Here is a 9728-nt window from a genome sequence, read left to right on the forward strand (position 1 = left end):
TATTTGCACTTGTCTTAGTAGAAATGTTCCGACAGCATGTCAAAAGATAAAAAAACAACAACAAAAAAACAACCCAAAAACAAAAACACAGAATTCAAATCAAATCTTCAAATCTTCACGTGATACAAATAGAAAACATGTTATAAAACCAGCCCCCGTAAATCTCTTCCAAACAGAGAGTAGTCAAAACTTTGAGATTAGTTCATTAAATTATGATTCTATATTACACACATGATGATGTTAAATATATTAATCTATGAGCACAACTCGCTAACCCAGCCCCGCGTAAATAAAGCTCATTGCATAAATGGAAGACACCGATCAAAGTGGAATTATTCAGACACTTTGAGTATAAAATAAGAGACTGTAAGGACGAACGACAAACAGGCACATTACGGCAAACATCATTCATACATCCCGTGTTCGACTTCTGTCAAGTTTCTGTTTTTATTTTTGGTACATTATGATCGTATAAAATCTCACGTGCACTCTCACATGCAGAGCCATGCTTCTTTACTTTTAGTGGTTTGCAGCAAGACAGGAAACCACCAAAACTTAAACTCATGCATAGCAACAAATGCTAAGTTAGCACAATGAAGCCGAACTATGAGTGCATATTTAAGGCCTCTGAACAGCAGAGCTAGAGAAGGTAGAAGAGGACATTCAGTTTAAAAACAAAAACATTACAAATATATTTTAAAGGCAGGGTTGGTCATTTTCTAAAACAAGCATGATTTTGAAAGTAGCATTCCCTCAGTGTTCCGTCTGCACCAACCAACCCTGCCTTTAAATAAAGGAGTGTGTCGTTGAGGATGTGTTCGTGGTCAGTGGCTCAAGGGAGTAAATACATGGAAGAGGAAGAAAAGACGGAGGGGGAGAAATCAATACGCAGAGAGCTCGCCGACAAGCAACACACATTATGTAAGACATGAATAATTAAATACACACAGTATATGTGTACATCATCCGTCATGTCCGAGCGCTCGCTGAGTCAGTAACAAGGCCGCCATTTAATCATTAATGGCTCCAGCTCTATGCTGCATCGCTCCGCCGTGATTGGCTCGTAGCAGTAATGTCACAATCATTCTGACTTTGACTTCAAACGTCGCTGACTCTCACCAGTGGCGTGTTCAGACTTTTTGGACTGGGGAGGAGGGGGGGGGGGGGGGCCCAACTGGGGCGCTGACTTTAGCAGGGGTGGCCTGAAGTGGGATGTCAAAACATCAATTATTTAACCCTTTCTAACCTCGCCAATCCTCCCTACGTTATAACACAAGATAATGGAAACATTAGCTTCATCTTTGACACAAAATAATATTTATGTCAAAGTCAGAATTTAAAGGATTTAAAAATGTGCATGCAAACTACCCAACGTTTTGGTCCAGACAAATCGTCAGTTAATTCATTGAAAGTTCGACAGAGTGCGTTCCTTTCCTGACCAAAACCGTTTTTCTTCTAGTGTAAAGTTAGCTGTCTTTAACATGAGGCTCTAAAGGGATTGACTGACTTTAAGAGCAGCCCCCAGTGGTCATTAGAAGAACTTCAGTTTTTTGGTTCTCCAACACTGAACTCATTTTGGGGCTGCTGTAGCCAAATGCATTTAGCATCTTTTGGCTGTGGGCAATCAGGCAGAGTTGGAGAGTTTGAGGTGGACACTCTCCAATCACTAACACGGTTTCTTTGTTTGTTTGTTTGACATGCCAAGATCTTTCTGCACTGTGCATTTCTTAGATTAAATTGTAAATTACATAGTTGTTACAATTATTGTACAACTAAAACGATTATCATCCATCTGGCAACATGTATCATTCGTCCCTCACGTCAAAGATCTGCAATAATCAGGCTGCTCATGTAAGCTATGGAGTGTTTATGTGAATGTAAACAACAAGGTCTGCAATCTGCACTGAGTCATCATACAGCCGGTGGAGGGAGGGGGGGGGGGGTAATCTGTGTTACTGATAGTAATGGAGGTTAGCGAACATGGAAATCAAAGGCAGATTGATGAGAGGGCCCAGAGCAGCTGGTTAGGTAATGATGTCTTCAGTCTTTCAGCCATCCATTTGCTCCCTGTTCTCCGTCTCTCCCTCGCTTCCTGCCCTCTCCATCCGCCCCAACATTCAGATGAACCGTTATTAACAGCTAAATTTAGATAAGCAGAAAACTCTGAGTGCATCGCCGCCGCCGCCTCTTTGTTTGCCAGTTTTCTAATGTGTCTTTGTGATGTAAGGCTGTAGCTACAGTATGAGAGGAGTATACGTTCTGAAAAGGGCTACAGGTGCTCTCGCCGCTGCCCAACGGCACGCTTGCTTGCATAGACGTGCTCTCAGTCTGACCATTAAAGGTCTAAAGTGGAGAAATGAGGACAAAACAAAACAACAGAAAAATAAGGCATCAGTCCCGTAGTTCAATGCGTCTCAATCGGACAAACAGTGATTTACATTCCAGTTCAACCCAGACGACCTGATGAGCCGGAAACGAAGAGTGAAATGTGTTTAAGATTTAAAAGGAACAAGTCTTTTGTACGGACGACTATCAGGGCCAGGGATGGAAAAAAAGATAAGAACGCAAATTTCTAGAAAGCCAGAAGCGAGGTATAGAAAATAAAAACACGCCAAAGGAAGTATTTTTTTCAGATTTTGAGGATTTCCATTTTAACTTCAACATTTACTGTAAAACTTCTAATAAAAGCCCATCACAAGTTCAGGCCTAGTCCCTTTGAGAATCCTGGAGTTGCTGCACATTGTGCTAATGAAGGCAGCTCTCAGTTAGAGGCTCCCGATGCGTTTAGTGTCCATTAGTTTGCAGTTAAAAATGAAAGCATTAAAACATTAAGATGGACTTCAACATCTGTGAGATAAAGATTGAAAGAAAAGAATGCTTGTAAGCGTTCCAGCTGTGCAGCACGTCGGCACGCTTGACGCCTGTCTCAGTTAAAAGCAGGGTCAGATAATAAAGCCTGGGCTTTTAATTGGAGTTTTACGGTACTTTTTTCTGCTTGCTATTATCAAAAAGCTAAATTAATCTCAGATCCTTCTTTTTTGGTGCCTCACACTCGGTCTAATAGTCCAATTTTATTCTTGACTTTCCAACTTTTTCTGTTTATTTCTTGTCATCTCTCACTCTTGTTCTTAAAGTTTTACATATTCTCCTCCTCTTCAACCAGTTTAAATAAGTCTCAGAGCTCCTCAAAACATGTCTGTGAAGTTTCTTGTTCTAAATCCACTCTGATCCTGTATTTGATCATGCCTATAAACCCCTCTATTTCAGCCCTGATCAGAACAGGCTGTTTCTGTGTCTGTACCTTTAAATGTAAATGAGCTGTGTCTGACCACGCCCCCTCTTTGGAAGGGCTCAGGTGTCTCGGGCTATCTCACTCCATGTCCTATTGTTTAGGGTGAGAAGGCAGACTCAGAGGGCAGAACAAACACCTAGCTGTGGGAGTGTCACCCACCTGGGGGAGGGGTTACTGCCCTTTGTGATGTCATGAAGGGAAAATCTCCAAATAGCCTGTTTGAGCACACATTTTCTGAAAAGTGGAGCAGGCAAAAGATGAAGAGGATGGACTTTTCTCATTGGGGGGTTTGTAGGGAGACTAGAGACACATATTAGTGTTAGAGAAACATGGTGAAGTGGATTTTGTTATTATGTGACCTTTAAAACTGAGATTTTATTTTTATGGACATTTTAACTGTTTTCTCAACATTTTGATGCATAAATAGAAAATAATGTCATCCCATCATCTTTGTTCTTTAGCCTGGCCCTAGTACTCGTCCGTATGTTTGCTCCCTCCCTCTTCATGCACACACACATTTATCCGCTTCACACACACACACACACACACACACACACACACACACACACACACACACACACACACACACACACACACACACACACACACACACACACACACACACACACACACACACACACACACACACACACACTTACAGTACACACTTACAGTATTCTTCCTTGTCATAGTTTCTGAATCTCTCTATTCAAGTGGAAGACTCTTTCCAAAATAAAACGTTTCAGGTTTAAACTTTGATCAAACTCTAACGATACACAAGTCAAAAAGAAAAAAATCTGCTTAAAAAAATCCCTTTTTTTTAAAGATTTGAACCCACTCCCTTTGTCGGAATCCACCGACACATGTCCTTTTTCACCCTAATCCACATTCGCTCTGCTGTGGGTTCCCAAGGTAAAATGGAGAGCAGGGCACATGGTTGAGATGTGCTCCACTCCCTCGTGGAGTGTCTGGCTTGGTCAGTGCAAGACTTCTGGGGATAGTACTGGTGATGACAGCGGGGGAAGGAGAGAGAGAGAAGCAGATGAGGAGAGAAATGAGGAGAGGCTGGCGTAGCAGTAGAACTCTTTCCAGAATTAAATATTGATCCTTAGCCCTGAGGATTTCTGCACGTTTGTGGCTTTGGGGGATTAAAGATCTCAGTGCCTCCTCTTCCTCCCCTTCTTCTCTTTTCCCCTCACTGGGACTTCTCATCAGACTCGGAGGGGGTGTGTTCGCGGGGCAGTGACATGCTCTTGTGGCGGTCCCACAGCTTGTGGAGCTCCGTGGCTTCGTTCTCGCTGCTGCTGGTGCCGCTGTCTCTGAAGCTAGCCAGCGGCGGACGCACCTTCACGCCTTTCACTGTCACAGAGCCCTCGATGGCCTTGCGAAGCTTGAAGGGAAGAGAACAAACTGTTAGACCTGAAGGCACAAACTCAGTCTGATGCAAAAACGTCTTCGTCGCTTTCACAGATAAAGTTTGGTGGACTGCGATTCATGGGTGAAGTTACGATCTTGGTGCATGTTTCATTTGGGTTGGTTTGCTTTCACACTGCACTTTGTCAAGCCTGTCGAATGTTGTGTACCGGGTCACTAGTTGGAGCTGTAGCTGCTGCCATCCGGCCTAATGCTGAACTATGACCAGGAAGTAAACAACAGTACAGTGGAAGAATGAATCATGTAGCGCGGCACAGTTTGTTAGTATTTAGATCAATAAAATGGAAATACAGTACAATATATGTCGGCTGTGTCAGGTTAAACTGACGAATCGACCGGAGCTATTTGTAACCACGGTTAGCACAGGTATGTGGAAGTTCACCTGCATGGAGGACTGAAGGCTGGTGATTCATTATTTAATCATGGCCATTTGCATGTTTTAAGAAGCCATAGTGACATTTGACCACCGTGAATAGGACAGAAGAACTGAAGACAAAGAGCTAACCTAAAAACAAAAAACATCAGACAAGAATACTATCACTATTCTTACTCAGAATAATAATGCGATAATTACACCTCTGTGACGTATCACCTTCAATCTGAATGTCACGGAGGTGTAATGGGGCGACGAAGTGACCCCCCCTCTGTAGCGTCTGCAGAGGTAGTAACAGGTGTTCCAGAGGAGAGAGGGGATCAGCTGAGCCAGCGGGGGAGAACAGCGCTGTGTGTGTGTGCATGTCTGACTGTGTGTGTATGTGGAGCTCCCGCTGTGCAGCACTTCTGCAACGCTGAAACGCAATGTGACCTCACAGACTGGGACGCCATTACACACTATTACGCCGTCACAGAATCCGTATGAACGTACAAAGACGCGATGACGGCGGAGCTAAGTTACAGCGCTTTTGCAGAAACACAGTCTGAAGAGGGCGAGTATTTCTACGGTGCTTCAGTTGGTTGGTAGTTCAGGTTTTGGATCCTCATGTGCTGCACAGTTCAGGCTTTTCACAGTGCCTCATTAAACTGCTGCACACAGCTTTGTCATGGGCGGCCTCAGAGGAAATGAAACTGCTCGCTGGATGCTTCCCTGGCTCTACAGTGATCATGTCAGTACTTTACAATCTGACGCACAGGCACACGAGCTATTTTCTCTTTTTTATAGAATGTAATACAGGGAACGATCGTGGTCAGAGGAAAGAACGCACGGAGGCTGAGGTCGAGCTGACTTGTGCTCTCGCCTGTGTTGGCTAAATTCTTTCACAGAGGAGAAACGAGAAGCGGAAACGATTCCACATTTATTAATCTCTGCGACTCTCCTCGCCTCCCACACACCACAGCAATGAAAGTGGATTTAAAATGTTCCCTCACAGCTTCCACTACAGTAACTACATCCTGGAAATCAAAGAGGCTGAGACTGTTGGAGACAATTATTTTAGGACGTGGTTTCTGGAAACGGCCTCAATGACAGCAGCTTGGTGTCACTAACATGTGGTTACAGTCGGCACAGATTGAGGCCAAGAATAGCAGAACGATTTCTTTAAATTTTACAAAAGACGAACATGAAGTATGATGTCCTTAAGGGGACTAATTAAAAATGGACTAAACCTGTTATATTAATATTTTTGTTGATTTCCTACATTACCTCAAATATTTCCAACACTTATCAAAGCCAGAGAAATCCTTCATTTTGGAGTGGTAACGGGACGTGTTGTGTCGTGACGGCCGCCAGAACAAACGCAACATGTTTATCGTTGCCGTGGAAATACTGAATGTTACGACAAAGCCCGCTGCATAAGGAAGCGTGAGCTGCTACTGAAAGCTGCCGTACTGTCGCTGTATGTGCTGCTGTGATAAAAAAACGTCATGTAGATTATACTCGGATACATTAGCTTGTCTGTAAACGTATTCTCTTCCTCAGGTCGGTTTGACCCGGTCGTCATGACTACGGTCAACTGGGAGGTCGTTTTCATCGAGGGTGGGAAGGGGTGGAGTAGCAGAGAGAATCACTCCCATGATTCCCCGCCAGCCTCTGCATCATTTTTTGTTATTGTTTCGATTGAGAGCCCCCTGGTGGGGATGCAGTGTTCGCTGTTTTGGGACATAGAGAAACTTCTGCATTTACATTTAAAATAATGTTTACAAAAAACGTTTAAATTCTGAATAATCAGAATGCATTGGGGTTGAATGGCCTCTAGGACATATTTATCAGGACATGTGATCGTATACAAACAATATTCAACTTTCTAAATCCATTGGTGGTTTGTGCACACGTTTTCTAAAAGTCTCATTCTTTTCCTCTCTGGTCTCAGGATGACGGATTATTCAGTGTTCTGTTTGCCCGGGTCGAGATCGTCTTTTGGCTGATACTGGGTGAAGGATTTGGCTTCTACAGATCCTGTGTCACTGCATAGAGCAGCCTTTGCGTACTGTAGGGTGGACATAACCCACTGTAATCACACACACAAACATCCTTGCATTTCTTTTCTCTCACACAGAGCGGAGAGGCTGTGATGTAACAGCGTGTCTGAGTGACGGACAGGCAGACCACGAGAGAGGACGGGCTTTATCTGCCTTGGCTGGCTTTTTTGTCTGCTGGAGGAACGCAGAACAAAAAAGCCTAAATGTCAGGGACAGGCAAGCGGCGCTGCACTTAGCAACAATCCTCTCTCCACTTCCTGGCCAATTCACAACATGCAAAAGGTTTCCAGTTGTTTGTGAGGCGGCGGCAGTGGAAAGAGAGTGAGGCGGGCGGAGAACAGACAGCGAGACAATAGAGGAAGACAGCAATATTAAGCAGCCTTTTGTCTGTCACAGTCTCTAACAGGCGGAGGGAGGAGGAATCATAAATGTTGACTGAAAGCTCTTTGTGTGTATGTGTTCAGCACGGTGACAGCGCTCCTGACGACTCCGACAGTGATTTTTTACGGTTATGAAAGCGGCATCTAAGCTGCGTCTGTAAATGATGAGAGTCCGGACTTTTACACAACACGGTGTGATGAGAACATAAACCAAAGATTGATCTACAGAGATAAAACATGCACATTAATGATGCCCCAATGTCAAAGAATACCCCCAAAAAAGATCGGTACCTCTTTGAGGGAAACCACCCCGATGAGGCGTCCGATGCTGGTGACGTAGGCGTGGTCGAGGCCCAGCAGAGAGAAGATGGTATGGGTCTGCAGGGAAACGGAAACAATCAGTGAAGCAATGAAAACAGTGAAAATAAGAGAGCATGCTGTGTTTGCTTCCTGCTTTAAGTAGAAAGTGAGGTGCAGTTAGAGGAAACGCACCACTGACTTCAATTATCCAACATGGACGACTTTGTGCACAATGGATTCATTCAAATCGTCCAACGTTACTTTAAATGGGACACGATCGTTCTGGGAAATTTGATCAGGGACATTCAAAGTGTTCCAGTTGCACAAGTTTATCCAGAAAAGAAAACAAAGAAACGAAAACCTGCTCTGAATGCAGCTGATCAAAGTAGTCTGTTTCTAACCTCGATAACAAAGTTTGAAACACAAGTCATTCATCAGTCGAAGATATTTATCCTAAAAAAGAACACCGCCCTGCCCTGCGCATCATAGCCGTGTTTATGATGTGGATTGATTTAGATTTGATCTAGAGGGAGTTATGCAACTTTCAGTTTAAAGGTGCAATCAGTTTTAATGGTAAACAAAGTAAACTGAAGCTAAAAGTTATTTGTTTAATTTCTTCTACCTGCAGAGACATGCCAGAAATCCTACAAGTACCAGGATGCATTGCACTCCAACAGCAGCAGCCTAAGCTTCAGCTGCAGGATATTGTAAACAGTAAATGGACTTGAGCTTGTATGTTTCTTTTCTGGTCTTCTGACTCCTCAAAGTGCTTTTACACCGCAGGTCACACCGACTCATTCACACACTGATGGTAGAGGCTGTTGGGTAAAGAGACCATCACAAGTAACTAATCCATTCATAGGCCGCCTACGAAGCAGCGGGATCAATTCGGGGTTAAGTGTCTTGCCCAAGGACACATCGGACATGTTGCTGCAGGAGCTGGGGATCGAACCCTCGGACAACAACTCTTTTTTTTTTAAAGATTTATTTTGGGCTTTTTGTGCCTTTAATTGAGCTATAGGACAGTGGATAGAGTTGGAAATCAGGGAGAGAGAGAGTGGGGAACGACATGCGGGAAAGGAGCCACAGGCTGGATTCCAACCTGGGCCGCCGCTTGGAAGACTACAGCCTCCATACATGGGGCGTGCGCACTAACCACTGCGCCACCAGCGCCGAGAGACAACTCTACCAACCATCATGTGTGTAACTTAAGTCATCAGTAAAAGCAGCAAGGTTGAGGATAGTTTGCATCAATATGACTTTTCCTTACTATGCTAACATTAGCTAGTTAACTGCTAATGTTGCTCTTACATACTCATATTCATGGGGGGGGGGAGGGGGGCAAAGTGATTTCTTTCATCTTAGAGACCAGTGCTCAAGTGCGACATCTACTGGACATCTTCTCTAAACGTTGCATGTTATACCTTTAACTTCATATGGTACCCGTTGGCAAAATAAATAGTTTCATGGATACGTGTGAAACTCTTCCTGCAGACTTGAGGCTCCTCTAATGATGATGAGCACACATTAACCTGAGACAGCTGTCTCACGGCCGGGATCAAACACACAAGAGGAGGACATTAAAGGGTGACCAGCCTCTTGTATAAAAAGGGGATAAAAGTCAAGACTGATTTCTATCTATAGTATCAATGTCAAGTTCATCGTTAGCACCAGCTAAGCTAATTAAAGTATCTAGAATATTATATTTGTCAAACGCCAACATTCTGTTTCATGTCCTGAACATACATCACCCTCAAAGTGTCTTTAAAGTTTATCTTTTCATGGTGATGACAGAAAATAAACGACGTATCTCATTTCTATGGAGTCCAAATAAAAACAACCCGTGCTCAAAAGTTGTGTGCAAATGGAGACTGTCATTATGTGCTGTTAGAATCATTCAAACCCTC

General features: G+C 43.7%; 2 protein-coding genes across 2 annotated transcripts in view; one reads left to right on the forward strand and one right to left on the reverse strand.

Moving 5' to 3' along the window:
• Positions 1-9728, forward strand: part of fam131ab (family with sequence similarity 131 member Ab) — a 130928-nt gene that overhangs the window by 41405 nt on the left and 79795 nt on the right. The gene's annotated exons all lie outside the window — the stretch shown is intronic.
• The window catches only part of LOC132980179 (chloride channel protein 2-like), a 121832-nt gene continuing 113956 nt past the window's right edge, over positions 1853-9728 (reverse strand). Inside the window, exons 24-26 of the mRNA XM_061046152.1 lie at positions 7813-7899; positions 3053-4682; positions 1853-3022 (exon numbers count right to left, since the gene is read on the reverse strand). Coding sequence (XP_060902135.1) covers positions 4488-4682; positions 7813-7899 — 282 coding nt within the window. The 3' untranslated portion in view covers positions 1853-3022; positions 3053-4487. The remainder of the gene's footprint in view (positions 3023-3052; positions 4683-7812; positions 7900-9728) is intronic.

The sequence above is a fragment of the Labrus mixtus genome, chromosome 9 (genome assembly GCF_963584025.1).
Source record: "Labrus mixtus chromosome 9, fLabMix1.1, whole genome shotgun sequence".
Classification (NCBI taxonomy): Eukaryota; Metazoa; Chordata; class Actinopteri; order Labriformes; family Labridae; genus Labrus; species Labrus mixtus.